The sequence below is a fragment of the Ornithodoros turicata genome, chromosome 2 (assembly GCF_037126465.1).
Source record: "Ornithodoros turicata isolate Travis chromosome 2, ASM3712646v1, whole genome shotgun sequence".
Taxonomy (NCBI): domain Eukaryota; kingdom Metazoa; phylum Arthropoda; class Arachnida; order Ixodida; family Argasidae; genus Ornithodoros; species Ornithodoros turicata.
The window spans coordinates 121,287,047-121,307,563 of record NC_088202.1 but is presented as its reverse complement, the minus strand read 5'-3'; the positions used below and the strand labels follow the sequence as shown (position 1 = coordinate 121,307,563).

Genomic DNA, 20,517 nt, shown 5'->3' with positions numbered 1-20,517 from the left:
AAACAGGTGAATCTTTCTTCCATCTCTCTGCGAAGACGATCACTCACTCACCATTTTTACCACCTTAGTTAGCGCTATCGGCGCCCCCCATGAAACGGCGCCCAGGGCAAGTGTCCCCACGTGCCCCACCCTATAGATACGCCTCTGCCATGGAGGCTCCCTATGCAGCACTGTGGTGCCTGAATATACTGAATATACTACTCCTTCTGCAGAGGGAGCTAGTATACAGGCACCCTATGCAGCACTAAAGCAAAGGAAATACGAACGACTGGATGTGAACAGTCTATAACGTGCCATTGCGCCTTGGAAAGAATAGAGTGACTCTAGGAAAGAACAGACACTGTTTTCAGGATTACCATTCATAATATGTGACCTTCATGTATAGTGGTACATGGAGCGTACCGTGTGGTGAATGAGCCCGTTCACCTCGCGGTGAGCTGGCCTACACGTGGTGTGGGGAGCATAGTGGGAAACATTGAGACACAGGCACAACAGAGGGTTTCAAACGTGATTTTACTCCCTTGGAGGTATTGGCTGCCAGGGATGTCGTCGGACCTGCCCGGGATGATGGAGAACCCTCGTACGACGTGACAGTGAGGCGGCAGCTGGGATAGGGTGGGAAGTGCAGTGTAGGTTGTAGTCCACCAAGGGCCGGTGTCTGCCAGGTCTGCGGTTCGAGCCAGAAGTTTCGGTCCAGTTCTTTTCCAGCGAAGCCAGTCTGCACCCTCTCTCGAGCTGCACCTGCAAGGAACTGCCTCCGCCGCTTCTCTTCGTCCTTCTTCAGCGCTCCCATGCACCAGCGCCACCACATATAGCCCCCCACCACAAGACATTGTACATCATAACAACGCTGAATGTTCAATGTCCATGAAGCCACTACGTAATGTCCTACTGAGCGTCCTTCTGCAACACTGCACGCAATGTCCATATGCTAAGTGACGAAAATACGCTTATGATGCACTGCGACATATTCTAGGGCGACCAGATAACATCTACTTTGCAACTTAGTTCAGTTTTCCAAACATCTCTATTGTACAATAATATCACGCTACAACCCGATCAATCTAACACACCATCGGTAATCATGTCACACAAAATCCGCCCCAAACAAGTCACACGAACCCGTACCAAAAACAGTGAAACAACACTCTACTGGAGAACCTTGTTGACGGCAAGGCTCCATCAATCACAACATATTCCAATGTTTGGGCAACACTCTGCTGCAGCTTAAACCTCATAATCTACTCAAAAAGTCAGCTCCGACATTCTCGCTGCCCTTGATGTATTGCACAGTGAACTCATACTCTTACAAAAACAAATTCCATCTCGTCACCCTAGAGTTCACACACGTGTTCTTCTTAATGTATTGCAGAGGTTGGTGATCTGTTTGTACTATAAAGGAACGTCCGAACAAATACCACTGGAACTTCCGAATACCCCAGACAAGAGCCAGTGCCTCCCTCTCAATAGTGGCGTAGTTGCGTTCTGCGGCTGACAGACGCCTGCTAGCACAGGTTACTAGTCTCGGAACCCCTTCATGTGTTTGCAGTAGCATAGCGCCCAGGCTTTGCATCGAAGCATCTGTCCTGAGGATAAATGTTGTTGTTGTCAAAATCAGGCGCCACTAATACTGGCGGAGTGGAGAGACACCGTTTCAACTGAGCGAATGCATTCTCGTGTTGTGGTTCCCATGTAACTTCATTTCTAGCACCCTTCTTCGTCAAGTTAACCAGTGGAGCCGAGACTTCTGCAAAATGCGGGATAAAGTCCCTATAAAACCCTGCCAAGCCTAGGAATGACCTGACTTGTTTTTTAGTGTGTGGCCTTTGCACCGCACCTACCTTCTCCAAAGTGTCAGGGTTCGGGGTGATCTGACCCTGTCCCACGACATGCCCCAAGTACAACACTGCTCTGTTTCCAAACTCACATTTTTTTGGTTTGAGAGTGAGTTGAGCAGACCTTATTCTCTCAAACACCTGCCGCAATACCATTAGGTGTTCTTCCCACGTATCTGTTGCCACAAGTATGTCATCAATATAGTGCTCGACGTTCGGTATACCCCTGATAACTTCCCTCACAAGTTTGGTAAATACCGCAGCCGCGGTCTTCAGTCCGAAAGGCATGTACTTGAACTGGTATAAGCCGCTTTCCGTTGTAAAGGCCGTCTTTTCTTTAGACGACTCCGACATTGGTATTTGCCAGTACCCTCTGGCTAAATCTAATTTAGAAAAGTAGCGTTTCCTGCCGACTCGGGCTAACATGGCATCCACCCGAGGTATCGGTTCCGCATCAAATACCAAAACATCATTTAGCTTGCGGAAGTCCACACATAACCTATTAGAACCGTCTGGCTTTTTCACCACTACCAGTGGCGCCCGGTATGCAGATTCTGACTTCTCTATAACTCCCATACGTAGCATGAGCTGCACCTCGTTTTCTATCGTTTCTTGCAACGCCTGAGGTATTGGGAACTGCTTTGCCTGTATCGGCCTGTCATCCGATAGCCTGAGGTGGCAGTTAAGCACATTCGTGCGACCCGGAAGGTCTGAAAAAATCTCTTGGAACTCCTTGACCAACGTTTGTGCTTCTACCTTTTCCCCTTCGCCCAAAGTGTCTGCGAATGTCACATCATTGTAAGACTGTCCCGGAACCAACCCCGGAGCAGGGATATCTATCTGCTCCTCAAGAGGTGCTTCTTCAGCTACGGCTGCACACGCAATCTCATCACGAAATACTGCCTCGCCCACGACTGCCGCACATTCAGTCGTGTCACGTGAAATGTAAAGTTTCAGCAAGTTTATGTGGAACACTTTGATACCTTCGCCCATGTGCACCTCATAATTCTGGTCGTTCCGGCGTTTGACCACTGTGTACGGTCCTTTCCACTGCATGGTAAGTTTACTCGGTACCGTAGGTAGTAAAACAAGGACCTTCTGTCCTGGGTGTAGTACACGTACATGTGCCTTTTTGTTGTATGTTCTAGACTGACACAATTTGGCCCTACGGAGCTCTGACTCCGCCCACTTACATGTCTGTTCCAACCTATTCCTTAGGTCCAGAACATATTGGTACACGGGTACTGCCTCTTCCGGTGCTTGGTTTGTCCACAGTTCCCTGAGGACCGCCAGAGGACCACGTACAGTTCTCCCGTACAACAGTTCAAAAGGCGAAAACCCTGTACTCGCCTGCGGCACTTCCCTGTACGCAAACAGTGCAGTGATCCCAGTGCCGTGGCTGCTCCTGAACCATGCGTCTCAGCATTTGCTTAAGGCTCCCATTGAACCTCTCTACTAAACCATTCCCCATAGGGTGGTATGGGGTTGTATGTAGTTGCCTAACGGACAGCAACCTCGCAATATCCTTCATGAGGTCGCCCGTGAACTGGGACCCCCTGTCGCTCAAGATTTCACGTGGGATGCCCAACCGTGAAAACATCTCTACTAGCGCCTCCGCTATCGTAACCGTCTCTACATTTTTTAGGGCTACCGCCTCTGGGTATCGAGTAGCAAAATCCACCAGCGTCAGTATGTACCTGTTCCCCTGTTGAGATGGTGGATTAATGGGACCCACGATATCTATGGCCACCCGCTGAAACGGGATATGAATCAGAGGCATGTTTCCCAACGGCGCTGTCTGCCATCTGCCCTTCGGCGCGGTACGTTGGCACACATCACAAGAGCGCACGTATCTCCTTACGTCACCTTGCACGCCAGGCCAAAAAAACTCTGACAACACCCGATCAATCGTACGCCTCTGGCCTTGATGCCCTGCCATCAACGAGTCATGCGCTTCGCGCAATACTATCATGCGCAAGGCCGACGGAACTACCAACTGCTCCACGTCTCGCCCGCTTTCCAACCGGCATATCCTATGCAACACGTCCTGTTTTAATTCAAACAGGTAAACATTGCGGCACCTTGGCTTGCTTATCGTTTTCCCTACCTCACTGAACGCTCGCGAGAGTGTGGGATCCGCTCGTTGCATTTGAGCCAACTGCTCTCTGCTCACCTCTTTGTCCATGCACTCCGGTACCTTAAGTGGTGGACGTGATCGGCGAGCCTGCCTGGTCTGGCCCCTTGTAACCACACCAGCCACCCCTTCCGCAGAGGGTTCCCCTCCTTGTGCCGTACTGTCCAACTGTTCAACCTGGGGCGGCTCCGTGATGGTCTTTACGGTCCGCACCCCCGGCACATTGCCTATCATCACATCGAACAAAGGTCGATCAACACAATACGCTGATACTATGCCCTCTAGATATGGAGTATGCAGGTCTATCCGCGCCTCTGGCCAGCTACGTTGCGTGTTGTCGGCCAAGTACACTGTGCAGTTGTCCCCAGTCAACTGCTCCTCCGCGACCAGGCTACGGCGCACCAGCACCATATTACTCCCTGTGTCCCTCAACACCTCGATTTTTCTCCCCCCTAGAAAACCTACGCACGATGGTAGTTCTCCCACAAGCCCGACACCTCCACAGGCCTGAACCATATCCACTACCATCTTGGGCTCTGTATGGGGTTGATCCGATTCCCGTTCCGGGGATTCCTCATTAGTATCTCCCGCACGTGACACACACGCAGCTCGACCCTGCTTATCAATGTCACGCGCCCTTTTCCCACAGTTACGTGCGTGGTGGCCCACGTCACCACATGTCCAACATGAGCCTTTCTCCCGCCGTCTCGGGGACACCCGGCAGTCGGACGCCTTATGTCCTGCCCTACCACACAATACACAGATGGGGGGCTTAACACTCCCACTGCCCTTCGGCGTACTATCTGCTCCATCACTATGGGGGTCTGATGCGGTGCGGCCCATACCTCGCAATCCCTGTGCCTCCAGGTACCAGTCAGCCCGTTGGCAGAGTTCATCCAACGTATTACACTCTCCTTCCTTCAGGAACACTGCTAGAGCCGAAGTACACCGATTAACAAATTGCTCACGGAGTATCAAATCTCGAAGACTCTTAAAATCTTTAGTAGTCTTGGATGTCGCTACCCACTTGTCGAACAAATGGCTTAACCGTGCTCCGAACTGGACTGCAGTTTCCTTTTTGTCAGGCACGCAACTTCTGAACTTCTCTCTAAACCCTTCAGGAGTATACCGGAAACTCTGCAACAACGCAGCGCTAAGCTTTTCATAGCTGTTCGAGTCCTCTGCAGACAACCGCCCGAAAACAGCCAAGGCCTCTCCCGCTAGCGACAAACTAAGAGCCGTGGCCCACTGGTCACGCGGCCACCCCAAACCGGATGCCACTACCTCAAACCTGTGCAGGTATGCATCCAGGTCATCCCTCTTCTCATCGAACACCGGCATGGCTTTCTGCATACCCGGCCGAAAGCCATTCCCATCTCCATTCCTAGATGGAGTACGAGAGGGATCACCATTGACATTGACTCCCGACGCCTGCACTTGAGCCCGAAGGGACAAAACCCTTTCCTCCGCCAGCAACAATCGCTCTTCTGCCTCCCGCTCCGCAGCTCTCGCGGTTCTCTCTTCCGCCCTAGCCTCCCTCTCTGCAGCCTTCCGCTCCCTATCTAGGGTCACCTGCTCGTTCACCCACAGACGAAGCTCGCCTTCGGGTACTCCCAATGAACGACCCGCCGCTATAAGTTTCTCTAGCTCTGCGCTCATAGTTTCCCTCCTTTGCTCGCCATCCACCAAAAGATAGTGGTCCTGTCGCGGACGCCAGAAATTGTGGTGAATGAGCCCGTTCACCTCGCGGTGAGCTGGCCTACACCTGGTGTGGGGAGCATAGTGGGAAACATCGAGACACAGGCACAACAGAGGGTTTCAAACGTGATTTTACTCCCTTGGAGGTATTGGCTGCCAGGGATGTCGTCGGACCTGCCCGGGATGATGGAGAACCCTCGTACGACGTGACAGTGAGGCGGCAGCTGGGATAGGGTGGGAAGTGCAGTGTAGGTTGTAGTCCACCAAGGGCCGGTGTCTGCCAGGTCTGCGGTTCGAGCCAGAAGTTTCGGTCCAGTTCTTTTCCAGCGAAGCCAGTCTGCACCCTCTCTCGAGCTGCACCTGCAAGGAACTGCCTCCGGCGCTTCTCTTCGTCCTTCTTCAGCGCTCCCATGCACCAGCGCCACCACATATAGCCAAGGCAGTGCGCCGCCGACGTACTCGTATGTAAAAATGTTGCAAGCGCTGTTGATGCTGTGCAAAGTTTCTACCCATTTGAGCTAATGAAAATGAAGTTTCGGCCAAATATAACCATTGTGCAGCAAAGGTCATTTTACATAAAAATATTGCGCTTGAAAGAGTTAATGTTTCTCACATTCCCCGTAGCGTTTTTTGCTGTAATCTCAGCAGATAAGCATGAACGGAGTAATCTGCTTCACGTGAGTAATAGTAAATCGAATTTTAGTCCATCGGAAGAATTACAAAACGATAAGCTAGGAAGTTATCCAACCCAAACTTAGCAATGTGATGTCATTCGCTCCAAAGAAAAGGATGATTATGCAGATGTCTTCGGAGCTGTTATCTTGAACACCTTGTACTAAAACACCCTAATGGTGCATTCCTAGCAAACAAGTTGAAGCTTGCTTCGAGTAGGTTTTTAACAGGGAACACGAGCGATCTGTAACTAACAGAATGAAATAAAAAGCGATTCGATGAAGCGGCCGTGTTGAACTTTATTTGCATCCTATCAAAACGCCAGTATTCCGTTTCTGGTTGCAAGTAACAGAGGCAAGCGCGATTGGCGGCATACAGCGAAGCCTTATGTCGCCATTTCATGCTGCTTCTTTTTGTCTCTGGGGTACAGTGATGCATCCAGGTTTCATCACATGTGATGATTAATTGAAAAAATCCGTCCCTTTGATTGAAACTTGTTCAGCGGATGTTCAGAAACTGCTATGCGCTCACCCTTGGTTACAAGCATAGCTCGGCATTTCGGTTCGCACACATGATCACAATAATCGGATAAGGGATGAGCCCAGACGCGTGCTACAAACTCACGTAAAAGTTGACATGGCGTGTCGCTGAGCTCGATCATGCCACATATTAGCGCACTCACCAGATAACATCACACCTGTGACCAGAGATCGGCTACATAACCCATGCTCTGGTCTCAAGTGCGATGTTATCCGGTGAGTGCGCTAATATGCAGTGTGATCGAGCTCAGCGATACATCATGTCGACCTTCACGTGGGTTCGTAGCCTACGGCTGAGCTGAGGTGATTGTGAGTTCCGCGGCCCGAAATGCCGAGCTACGATCACAAGTGAGGTGTTGAAAGCAGTTTCTGTCGACCGTTTTTGTCATATTGAAAGTCTGTTATGCGTGAGTGGCTTTTAAGAAAAGACATCAGCCTAGTCGACATTAAAGGGACGATCTCGTACCCCCTACCCCTCTCATAAAGTGTACCATTCGATTGGCCTTTGTTGAAAATGGAATACTGCCGATGTCGGACGATGCATTCGTTTCTAAAAGGTTCGAAAAATTAAAATTGTGATGTGAAAAATACGACACTTATTATCATTCACTGTTTCACACAGTGGAAAAGATAAAAATAAATTACTAAACTGTCAGGATGGGCTCATGGTATTATAGAACGGGGATAATCAAATGTCCGGTCTCAGCTCTGGATTAGTGAGCAAATGTCCGGTGAGCAATCGTCCGCTCCACAAACATCTCGGCAGCACTAAAGAAATTTAACACACAGGAGCACGGAAACACAGACAAGTTCACGTAATCCTGTGTCTCAGTTGTCTCGCGACGTAAACCCCAATTATTATTATGTAATCGGGGGTGTTTCTTTAGCGCCACTGAGATGTTAACTTTAGTCCTTGAGCCGTTGTGTTAGAATGGAGAAGTGTATTAGTGATGACTGCGTATTTACATGAAAGCGGATTCCGTCGTGATTAAACACCCCAATCAAGTTGTCATTGTCAAGGTGTATAAGTAGCTTTTTTTTTGCGCGTAACTAGGGAGGGCTTGTGGTGTAATAGATAAGACGTAGCGAGCACGAGAAAGAAAGTTTGGGAAGAGATAAGGGAGAATCTACAAGGGTTCACTTTTGATTTAATAATACCGTATAGGCGGTGGTGGATCCGGGGGGGGGGAGGGGGGCCTCCCCAAACGCTAGGTTACAAATTAGTTTTCCTCCCCTACCCTCGCCAATTACGCGCTTCGACAATGAAACCGCCTCCCCGCTAAAGCACTGGTCTGGATCCGCCCCTCCCAGGGGCGTAGACAGAAATTGTGTTTGGGGGGGGACCTCTAATTGGGGGACGGGGGGTTGGCCCATCAGGAAAAAAAAAGCTGACTGACAAGTGACAAAGTGTATGACGCGCTGCGCACTGTTAATTAAATAAAATTTGCTTTATTGTCTTGAAAGCTGAGAGAGCAGGCTCCTGTTCAAATAAGCTGGGTGATAGTAAGCAGAGTAGTTATGCTCATAAACTTTCAAAAGAAGTATCTCCCCTTTGAGAACACTCGAACTGAAAACTTAGATAGATAGTATACTGTTAAAGAGGTCAAGAAAACGAACTTTGCTAAATCGGAATTTACAATTCGGAATTAAAGATCGGAATTAAAAGTCGATAAATTGAATTGTGCGCACAGTGACTGTGTGTTATTTATGCACGGCCATGGCTTAGAAGAATGATCGAGCATCGCGGTGTTCCGAACATTTTATAGAGGCATCTCGATCACCGAAGACAGTGGACGCGGGCTGAAGACAGTGAGGAGAGAAATTTCATGCACAAACAGAATCTGCTACTCTATGACGAGAAATAAAAAGTAATACTATATCAATATTTACCTTCAACAGTGGCGGTGCTAGACACGCATCAAAGACCGGATCAAAGACATCGTTTATTCTTTTCCGAGGTTCGGACATCGCATAAGTGGCAATAAGATACCAATTAACGACAATTCACAAGGCATTCACAAACGAGGATAACGGCTCTGCTACTTTTCCAATGCCTCCTCGATAATTCCGCCCATTTGACGTGACATGGCCAGCGTGGGCGGCCAGCATTGGCGTGACATGGGCGTAATTATCGAGGAGGCATTGGAAAAGTAGCAGAGCCATTATCCTCGTTTGTGAATGCCTTGTGAATTGTCGTTAATTGGTATCTTATTGGTATTGGTATCCTCGGGGGACAGAGAGGTACCCGGGTTCGAATCCCGGTGCCGGCTGTGCTGTCTGGGGTTTTTCCTGTGATTTCCTAGCTCAGATGCTTTCAGACATATGTCGGCACAGTTCCCTTAGAAGTCTGCCCAGGACGCACGTTCCCCCAGGGCGTCAGTCGTGACAGTGCCCACCTATGTGAGGCCGACAACGGCGAGCCCTTTCACCAGCACCACCACCCGCCCATTGGACAAAGAAGATTTGTCACGTGTCATCTCTGGCGCGAAAGATTGGTAGAAGAAGAAGATCGTCGAACTGAAGAGCTCAAAGTATTTTATTGTTTATTTTCCTTTGACCAAAGCTGCCCTGTTCCCTCCTATCTTAAAGTGCCATTCCGGACTCGGAAAACAGCGTTTATTGTATTTAGTCTGTAAAGGAGGTGGTGTTCCTCTACATGAGACCTGACCGGCGATGATGGAATGTCCCAGCGGGCAGATGGACGTGGCCTCACACTAGGACAGTGCCGGTAGAACTGGCTGGCAGGCGCAGTGCCACGCGCCAGCAGAGGCACGTCTTCATCGTCGTCCACGGGCCGCCACATCACTCCCCCCTCAGACGCGGAGCGGTGCATGCGGTTGAGGTCCGCGTCGATACCATGAAGAGGAGAATGAGGACGACTCGTGGATGGTGGACGACTCGACACACGGCTTGTGATTGTGGCTGTTGATGCAGCAGCAGCGGGATGCGGGAACAAGAGCGCTGCGATCCGGGCGGGTTCCAGTGATGAGATGAATGTTGAGTGCTTGGATGCTGTTGTTGCTGATTGTGTTGAGTCCCTCCTGAGTGCGTTGAGCCCTTGTTGAGTGCTCTGGGTGCTTGTTGAGTGACTGCTGTAGAGGCGTTGATTGCGGCTGAGAGAATGAGTTGCTGAGCGCTGATTGTTGCTGGGTGAGTGCGTTGCTGAGTGGGAATGATGGAATGTCCCAGCGGGCAGATGGACGTCGCCTCACACTAGGACAGTGCCGGTAGAACTGGCTGGCAGGCGCAATGCCGCGCGCCAGCAGAGGCACGTCTTAATCGTCGTCCACGGGCCGCCACAAGTCCATGAAAAAAAGGTGCCTCAAGGATTCTATTCGCGAAATTTCAATCCTGTTTACGAACGCCGTACATGTCTGTCAATTTTTGAAGATCTGCTGAGTGCTGAGCCTCCACAAGTTTCGATGACGCGAGGAGCGGGTGACGTAATCATAAGCCGACAAATTGCAATGATGTCACGTTCTGGAGAGGGCACTCTTCTCCTAGCAGGGACGCCGGCGTCCCGGGAGGGTCACGTGGTGGAGAAGTCACGTGACACTGATCGAAAGAGGGGGAAATGGGAGAGATGTCTTCTCCTTCCTTTGTGTTTTCTCGAAGGTCGGAGCTGTCGGATGATATGTCACGTGGGTGCAAAAAGTGAGCCCCGGAAAACGCGGAGGGCAAGAACGTTGCCAGATGAAAGCCAGGCCCTCCGTCGGAGCCTAACATGACGTCACAGTTCTCAAAAATAAAAGTTTATTTTCTCTAACTTTCGCGTGACGTAGAGCCAAAATATTTTGAAGGAATGTAAAGTGAGACAAGAAGATTTCAGTAACATAACTTTGGTAGGATTCTAAAGACACGAAATTTAGACCGTAGTAAGACTGCAGTGCAGTAACATAGGGAGAAAAATACAAAATACTTCGGGAGGGGTTCTATAAAAACTTCCACTTAGGAGGAGAATTTCACTCTCGTGCTCCTCATCTCACATGCGCTACCAAAGATACAAGTTTGTGTGGACCTAAAAAAAAGAACAACAAGAAGGGAAAAGCGGCACAGACGTTTTATGGCCATATTCCCTTGTTTCTGCGGAACCCATCACTTGAAAGGTGGCGGGTTGGGACAGCAAGTCAAACCGCAGCTTCAGAACTGACCGATGGAGCAATGTAGGTCTAGAGTTAGCGAGGCGAAAATCACAAAACAAAACACGACACCATTATCTGGGGAGCGACCCCATAGGACGGCCAGGGGAGAACGTTGAAGACCATGAAGATAGCCCGGAGAGACAAAGCACAGGGGAGTCATTCCATGTCAAACGTCCCAGACCTTATGCTCGACCATCCCAGATTCACGCTAAAAAATTTTAGCTTGTTTCTGGTAGTGTCCAAAGTGTCTAGCCGAAATATTTTATGCAAACAAAATTTATCCTGTCCGTGGCGGCCATTTTAAGGTCACGGGTAGACGTAGAACCTACCCTTCTTCGAAAAATTTTAAAAAATCGATTTTTTCTTTTCTACGCTTGAAACTTGTACAGTGCACTCTGAAAGCAAGGCACTTTAATGTGTAACGCATTTGGTGTCCGTTATTTCGTTTCTTCATGGAGAGGCAGACACCCGAAATAAATACCAAATGACGTGTTTTTCTAGTTCTTTTTTGAACACATAAGGCTTTAATACGGTCAATCGGACGACGTCACCTGATAGTGCTAGGTGTGCTGAACGCGACCGTATGCGATTTAAATTAAAAAACGCGAGACAAATTGTCGAAACAAATTGATGAAATTAGCGAAAATAGCTTTGTCGTGGACATTCGGTCGCGATTTGCATAGTGAGGTGGTCCTAGTAAAAACACGATAGTTATACCATTTCATAGACTGACCCAATATCAATCGGATCAGAAAGTTTAATCAAAACACTTTTTTTCTGAAGCGAGAAAAAATTTTTTGAAGTTGAGTGCCTGCGCGCCGCACTGGCAGGCCCTTATCGCAGCGCGGCACCCCGTACGGACAGAGGATCGCCGTCAGCCCCGGTGGTCTAGCGCAAGTCGAAGCTACAGAAAGGTGAAGCCATTGTGCTAATGGACTTCGCCGAAAATTACAGCTTCATGGTTCAAGACGCGCCACAGTCGTACCACTGGGACAACACGCAAGCAACACTGCATCCAGTAGTGGTGTACACGTGCGAGGACGACGCCATCTCAGTGAAATTATTCGTCGTTATATCGGACTGTCTGGAACATAGTACTGCTGCTGTCTCGGCGTTCCAAGCTGAATTTCTGAAGATACTTAAAAGAGATCTCCCAGAGTTGCAGAAAATTCACTACTTCTCCGACGGCGCCGCCTCACAGTATAAAAACAAAAAGAACTTTCTGAATCTGTCCTACCACGAAACTGACTTTGGTATTCGTGCAGAATGGAACTTTTTTGCCACTTCTCATGGTAAAAGCGCTTGCGACGGCGTTGGCGGAACTGTCAAACGTTTGGCCGCCAGAGCAAGCCTTCAGAGGCCCTACCAAGGACAAATAACAACGCCTAGTCAGCTGTACACATGGGTCAAATCTCACATCCAAGGCATTATCGCTATCTGGATTGCGGATGCCGTCGTACAAGAAAGGAAGGCTGAGCTTTCAGAAAGATTTCAGAAGGCAGTCGCTATACAAGGAACTCGAGGATACCATCACTTCAAGCCAGTGTCTCTGTCAGCTGTTCGCGCAGCACTTACATCGTACTCAGCCCACAAAGGAGTTTCGCGTGTCAACTTAGCTGTGGTATCCCACCACAGCCTCCTTTCCAAACGAGGAGAAAATATGCCTACGGCGCCCTCATCGTCCTCCGTTGCAGGGAAGGCGCCTTGCGGAATGACCGCCGGGAGATGCGCGCGTGTCTAACTTCAATTTTTTTTTCTCGCTTCAGACAAAAAGTGTTTTGATTAAACTTTCTGATCCGATTGATATTGGGTCAGTCAACGCCGAGACTGCAGCAGTACTATGTTCCAGACAGTCCGATATAACGACGAATAATTTCACTGAGATGGCGTCGTCCTCGCACGTGTACACCACTACTGGATGCAGTGTTGCTTGCGTGTTGTCCCAGTGGTACGACTGTGGCGCGTCTTGAACCATGAAGCTGTAATTTTCGGCGAAGTCCATTAGCACAATGGCTTCACCTTTCTGTAGCTTCGACTTGCGCTAGACCACCGGGGCTGACGGCGATCCTCTGTCCGTACGGGGTGCCGCGCTGCGATAAGGGCCTGCCAGTGCGGCGCGCAGGCACTCAACTTCAAAAAATTTTTTCTCGCTTCAGAAAAAAAGTGTTTTGATTAAACTTTCTGATCCGATTGATATTGGGTCAGTCTATGAAATGGTATAACTATCGTGTTTTTACTAGGACCACCTCACTATGCAAATCGCGACCGAATGTCCACGACAAAGCTATTTTCGCTAATTTCATCAATTTGTTTCGACAATTTGTCTCGCGTTTTTTAATTTAAATCGCATACGGTCGCGTTCAGCACACCTAGCACTATCAGGTGACGTCGTCCGATTGACCGTATTAAAGCCTTATGTGTTCAAAAAAGAACTAGAAAAACACGTCATTTGGTATTTATTTCGGCTGTCTGCCTCTTCATGAAGAAACGAAATAACGGACACCAAATGCATTACACATTAAAGAGCCTTGCTTTCAGAGTGCGCTGTACAAGTTTCAAGCGTAGAAAAGAAAAAAATCGATTTTTTACAATTTTTCGAAGAAAAGTAGGTTCTACGTCTACCCTTGACTTTAAAATGGCCGCCACAGACAGGATAAATTTTTTTTTGCATAAAATATTTTGGCTAGACACTTTGGACACTGCCAGAAACAAGCTAAATTTTTTTAACGTGAATCTGGAATGGTCGAGCATAAGGTCTGGGACGTTTGACATGGAATGACCCAGGGCGAAGCTTGAAATAGGCAGCAGACATTCCTAATCAAAAGCTCAATTCCTCTGAGGGAAACCTGGAGTCCCAAAGCCACCTTACATGACACTACCACTCACTTCCCTAAATCTAGAGTCACTAATACCTAAATCCTATACCCCTCCATTCTTTCCCCATCCTATAATTCCCTTCCCACCTAACCCCTCCTCGTGTTCCTTTTTTTTTTCTTCTAAGAGTAGCAAGCCAGGGTATCCTCCTACTCTGGCCGCTCTCATCCCATACTAAACAAACTAACAAACAAACAAACAACAAATCTATTGAATGAGATCAGAATAAAAGTAATAATAATACTTTATTCACCAAAGTGCGAAATGGGAGTGAACAGAAACTCACAGGATGCTACTTCAAGAGGTTCGTCTCGCATACAGCAGTGCGGCATCGACAAGAAAATATAATAACTCTACTAATTGCTATGGAAAATCTGTCGTCGCCTAAATTTCGGGGGGGGGGGGGCTAAAGCCCACTAAGCCCCCACCCCACCCCCATGCCCAGGCAAAATGTCTGGAACGCGCAAGAGCGCAATACAGACGATCGAATAACACGGGTGATTTCTTTTTTCTTTTTTGCCGCAGCTATTCATATCCTAAGCAAAATGAAAGAAAAGATATCGCGCCCCTTCGAAGTTTACATGCGTTTGAGTGTAATCGTAATTTGCGTTTGACGGTTTCTGTGTGGCCTCGACAGCGACAAGCAAAATTTTTTCGCATCTCTTGTTTGACCTGTCGTCCATAGCCTCCTATATACTCCTCGCTCACGCACAACACGCAACAAAATTGCGCAAGCATCAATGAATCTGGAACTGAAACCTTGGTTCTCGCCTGCTTCACATTTCTCCCAAAACACGGCGTTAGAAACAGAAATCACCCCACCCAAATCACCCACTTCTACCATACATCCGCAGATGGCGGCACAGGCGGTTCTAGAGCAAGGACTTCGCGGCCTCCGAATCGGCGGTCGGCGGCAGACAGACCCCCGAGGAGGAGAGTCACCTGCCTTCCCGCATGAGAAAGTTGGATATTGCATAGCTTCAGAGATTTCGTCTGTGCAGCATTCAAGAACAGGACGAGAAATAATGCTGCCATAGAAAACCGTACCTCGCATTAAAAGATGGTGGAGGTTCTCGCATGCACTCTGTGCAAACTAATTTCATGCCGGCAACAACTACGATTGCGAAAAGTAATGCATGAAATAAGGCTATACCCTCGCGTGCCTTTCCAAAAGTACTGAAAACGTGTAGCCTGCTCCCAGTGTGCGGAATGCTTCAATAAATAATCCGGCAACTTGTCTTACAAAGTCTGAAAACCCATTCGAATTGTTCGATCACACGCGCGTGGTCACAAAAATAAACAAACTTACACGAATCACTCCAAATATCAATCCCATGACAATACGCATAGCATCCAACCCGCAGCAAAAACAACACTGCATTCGCAGACTCCTAGTTACACCGAAGAGATCACAAACGTGTGCAGTGGTTCGGATGCGATAATGCGATTAGCATGTTGACCATCTCATACCTGTTTCCGTTGCAGCTTTCTATGTTTTGATTGTTCACCGCGAACGCGCGAGACTGAGATGCAGCACTAAAACACGTCGTTTACTATGTTCTACATCGTTCACGAGCCTTCCGAAGCATTGCAGTGCAATACAAGCTCGCACAGTCATATCGCGCATGTTGCGATTACAGGGAGTCTTCGAAATAACATTGTTTGAAACGGCTGGTGACGTCACGCGTCACAAACCTCATGCGTTCGTGATTCCTTCCTCACTCCTCAGCTCTTCTCCATTTTTGCCCTGAAACGCCGGTGCTTACACAAAGAAGGTTCGTTTTATCCTCACGTATGCGACATTCCCTGGGAAATTTTTACACAAATCAACTGTGGAGTTGCCGGGAATCGGTAAGTGTCACTGAAGCGTCCTTTATTGTCATTATGAACCAAGAAACAGTTCAATCTACCGAGTTTGTTACACGTCGCCGTTTTAGGCTTGGCTCCCTGAGGACTGAACCTTCTTTTACGTTGTCGCAGCCCTTGATTGGTCTCTAACTTACCAGTTTACACATGTATTTGTTCAAATTAGAAACTGTGTGCCCGGTGAACGGATTATCGCGGTGTCGGACGGTGTGCACGCATACAAGTTTTGTTGTTGGTGATGCAGCCAACGCTATGCAGTAAAATTGCTCTTCTAGATCAAGAACTCATTGACTATTATTTCCCTCCGACAACGAGCTCTATGGCGACGAACTTACACGTAGCTTCTGTCCTATACCGTTTATTTCTGCTGTACTTTCGGTGGTGCTTTCAAGCACTTTGACGTTAGTTTCTCGTGGACAGCTGATGTTTATGAGCGGTCTCGGAAAACCGATTCGGGTGCCCTTTATGTTTTTAAATCAAAAGTCTGCTCGGAGCAGGTCTTCACGAATCCATTGGGGAAGGAGCAATTAGGGTGGATAGAGGTCTTCGCTCGACAACTATTCTCTTTGCTGGGAGCCTTTGAAACATGCCGTTTGTTTGGCTGAAAACACGCGTTTTGCGAAACTTTAGTCACGTTCTGAGAACATCCGTTGACTGCGTCTCGTCGCACAGGCACTACCGAATTCTTTCCCTAGTTTCTTTAGAAAATTGCGTTTCACATAAACATTTTCTTGTGATTAAATGATTTTGAAGTGTAATTTTGGGACACCCTGAAACGGGAGTCAGATTGTCGTTTTGGCTTTAACAGAATGCTTCAAAACGGGCCGTTTGCCTATCATGTTGTAACCATACGACATGCTCAACTGGCACCTTTTTAAAGAGCGGATATTGTGGGCATTTGCGTTACGTAAATGCTATGATAGCGGGGATTTATAACGCCACTTATCACCTGCCGAGCTCCTCCTCATGTAAGAGATCTTAACAATGCTTCCCAATGTAATGTTAATGCTTTACACGATGCGTGTGTTTGCGTGAAGTACGAATTTGCAACGATCTTTCAAAAGATATGGATTACACGGGAAAAGCGGAGAAAATAGACTCCAATGAGTGCGTGAACGGCACCTCGGTCATAGTCTCCTACATCGAAGTCAGTACGCGGAGAAGCTATTGAGTGTTGTTCACCTTGCGAGTGGCTCCGAAATGCAATTTAATTTGTTGTCGTCATGTGACCCTGACTACCCATTTGCCCACAGATATTGTAGCATTTAGTGTAGTTCCGTGTGTACAATCACAGCAAAGCTTAATTCGCACTCAGTGCGAACTTTTCCCGTTCCATATTCCATACCGTTGTAATCATGATTTAGCTAACATTTAACACTTCCGAATATGTGATTTCTGTGCGTTTATGTTGAAGAAAGTTGTGTCTAAATGAAGCAAGTTTTCTAAATAACATGCAAGTCATACCTACAAGCAAAAAAAAAAAAAGTTTGTTGTGCTATTCACTACACAGATCATCTTGTAATCGTGCTGTTTCTGATGACGATGCATCTTGAGATTGTCCGTCTTCTGTACATTTTAAAAATTCGGTTAGCATTGTGCATATCCCTTAATGTTGCTACTTGTTGCAGTGCTGTTGTTGTGTACCTCAGAGATAGCATAGGAAAGACAGAAGGCAAATGTACCAGATTTAAACTTTTGCAGACATTTCACAATACATCCAAGCTGCACTTTTGCAGCCCCATGCATAAAGCAGGAACAGCGCCTAGTCTTGTTTCATTTTTGCTTTCACCTGTGGTGACCCGCATGAGGTGAATTAATTTCCTCTCACAACTTTTTGTATTTGTATATTTTTGTGCTTTACAGGCAACAATGGTAAAACAGTGAAATATGGGTACTTTACTTCAATTCTGTGACTCCTAGGTAGGTATCATGCTAGTGCCATTTTTCCTTCTTCTTAGCTTTGTGATCATATCATTCCTATTCAAATCTTCCTTTCAATGTGCCTCTTTTAGCGCTTATGATTGAAGTAGTTTTACTGGTTGTATGTATAGAGCAGTGTATTTCTGTACTGCAGAAGGGAAGTCAAAATGGACAATACAAATCAGAACTCAGCAGCTAACTCTGTCAAGAACCATTTTGACCCAGCAGCCCTTTTAGGTAAGCAAGGAGTTGTTTCTTCAGTGTTTTATTACATCATGCTTAACCTTGTGTGGCTGTCACCGGTGCCCCAAGGTTTAAGTTGTACTGCGTCTAAATAGCTGCAAGGGTGACATACAACGATTATGGCTCAAAAGATGTCACACGATGTTCTGCGTTTCAATACAGCAGTGTGTAGTACACTGAGGTACTGTAAACATATTTTTATTTGCGATGTAATAATTTTCGCGACCACTAAAAAATTGCGAAAAAATGTGCTCGCCAACACAGCTAGACTTTTGTCCCTCGAAACGAAACGGCCCTGGAATCGCAAAATTAAACGCTCGCAAATAACTTCACTCCAAATGACTGAATGCACGATTTGCGAAAATTATTACATCGCGAATAGATATTCGTTTACAGTATTCTTACTTCGAACCCTGAGATAGAGGGAACAGAAAAAAGACACACACAACATGAATCTCCATGTTCTCCCAATCTCAGGGTCCTAAGTATGGATATCCAGTACCACCAGCTCTCCTGCTCCCTCGCTGCTCTCTCTGTTACATGAAGCATGTTTAGCAAAAATAGAACTTTTGCTCTACTTCACAATTCCCGGATATGCTTTTCACGGCATGGCATACACGATATCGCCTCATAGAACGTCTTATTTGAAACATACAGGCAATGCTTTGAAATACTTCTGGCAAAATGTTTTTTTTTTTTTTTCAATAAAAAAAATTTAATGCTTGCTTTTATTTGCTTTTCAATTTTATTGTTTTCTAGCATTTAACTGAAATGATTTATTTTGTTTCTCTAATGGCACGAGAAGCAATTCTGCCAAGATTATGTAGCATAAGAAGTTGTAAGAAAGGACCGAAAAATATATATGTGCCGTAGAAACCTCTGGAGTGTTCAGCGTAAATGTCAACGGCAGCCCATGTTATTTTGTTTATTGCTGGCTATCCAAAATCCACACTTCCACATTACAACAGACAGTGCAGTGAAAGAAGCAATCTGCCACACATGTGAAGGGAGAGAGAGGTAGATCAGAAAAAAAGATGAGAGACATAAGGCTGTGCTTGTGAAGCCAATTGAACTAAACTTCCCGTGTTGTATTTGTTGTATTCAGTGCTTGCTTATATTTAAGTTTTCTGTGTTTATTTTTTAGCATGTTGCAGAGTTTTTTTTTTAGTTTGTTATTCTCTGAGAATTCAATTTTTTGTCATCTGTTTTATAAATATGAGTTTGTCTCCAAAATTTGGAGAAAAAGTGATAGTTGTGAAAGAACATACTCACAAAATGAATGAGAGCCATCTTTGTAAAAAAATTCTTGCTGTTATGCAGCAGAACTTGCAGACAACTACATCAGTATCATGCTCACCTGGCTCATATAACTGATGTTAAGCAGCAACACACAGACATGGACGAACAAAACAAGACTACTGCTTTTTTCAGTAGTCCTGGTGTAGTGCTGGTGCAGTAGTCCTGGTAAAGCAGTAGCCCTGTAGACTAAACCAGTAGTCCTGTTCTGTTCATCCGTGTCTGTGCTGTTGCTGCTTAACATGAGTAATGTAAGTTATTATCATCACCAACTACCCCACCGCACCAGTCTACTAAGCTGAGCCGGCAATGCGAACATCTCGAAATCCATGTATTCCTTAACATACTAGCTGTGCAGCTTTCGCTTGTGTCTCATCTTACTGTTTGCGTTGCAACAACTAGCTGCCCTTTCAACAGGACAAGTTGCATATTGGATGTGCTCCATTGTTCACCCTGAGGAGTAGGGAAGCATGGCTCACAGAAAAAGGAAAACCAGCAGGCACTGGGTGTTTTCCAAGTAGACCCGGCAAATGGCTGAAATCACCTCAAAACACTCTCATGTTGAGTAGAGTCACTAAGTAGGGTACTCTATATTCTGTGACTCCAATGTCGAGATGCCTGCGGGAAAGGATGGAGTTCACCCACATTATGCCACATTATGCTTCACGCATTGTTAAGTTAAAGACTGCTGCACAGTAGATTTGTGTCAGGAGAGCCACCCTTCCTTATCCAGGAGACGAGGCAAACTCGACACAAAAAGAAACAAACCACATCAATCAGTCATCACGACGTGGCCCCTCAAAAGCAGAGTTCTTCAGATAAATCAGAATTCATTTCGGTCTTGCCAGTGTAAGTTGTAGGATTTTTTGGGGTAGGTCCAAAAACCCAGAACCCTAGTTACATATCAAATAGGGGACCCAAGCACACAATAGTTGATGAAAGTAGTTAACTGTATCTCTACACGAATGCTCATACTTTACCCAGCATACTCGTATCCAATGTAGAAGACATTAGTGAAGAAATGAGGGTGACAGGGACTTCACACTGGTGTCCAGATTTGCTGCGCATTTTATGGAGTACCATATTGGATACGCGATATACTGTTCTGTTGCAGTGCATGCAGATGTCTCGTGCTCATATTGCACCTGGATGTGCAACATTTCCAAATCTCAGGTTTATGTTATTTGTTTGACGCATCAAATAAGACACTATGGTGGGTTGTAGGTGCAGCAACAGTTTGGAGGAAGTAGATCGCATGTCATAAAAAATACAGCAGCTCATTGTCATCATCATTTTGT

At 46.8% G+C, this 20,517-nt stretch overlaps 2 protein-coding genes across 6 annotated transcripts in view; one reads left to right on the top strand and one right to left on the bottom strand.

The window, feature by feature from the left end:
* Positions 1-494: 494 nt before the first annotated feature.
* Positions 495-6,039, bottom strand: LOC135386017 (uncharacterized). Its single transcript, XM_064615719.1, has 2 exons — positions 4,009-6,039; positions 495-1,586 (listed from the first exon to the last, which is right to left on the bottom strand). The coding sequence occupies exons 1-2, from the start codon at positions 5,626-5,628 to the stop codon at positions 1,536-1,538; spliced, it is 1,671 nt and encodes a 556-aa protein (XP_064471789.1). The 5' UTR covers positions 5,629-6,039; the 3' UTR covers positions 495-1,535.
* A 9,344-nt stretch (positions 6,040-15,383) lies between these two features.
* The window catches only part of LOC135386016 (bromodomain adjacent to zinc finger domain protein 2B-like), a 45,901-nt gene continuing 40,767 nt past the window's right edge, over positions 15,384-20,517 (top strand). For 3 of the 5 annotated variants that reach the window (XM_064615716.1, XM_064615715.1, XM_064615713.1), the window contains exons 1-3: positions 15,384-15,745; positions 17,624-17,680; positions 17,835-17,917. In XM_064615716.1, the coding sequence (XP_064471786.1) occupies positions 17,848-17,917 (70 nt within the window). In that variant the 5' untranslated portion in view covers positions 15,384-15,745; positions 17,624-17,680; positions 17,835-17,847. The remainder of the gene's footprint in view (positions 15,746-17,623; positions 17,681-17,834; positions 17,918-20,517) is intronic. The other 2 variants (XM_064615718.1, XM_064615717.1) reach the window with 1 other exon arrangement.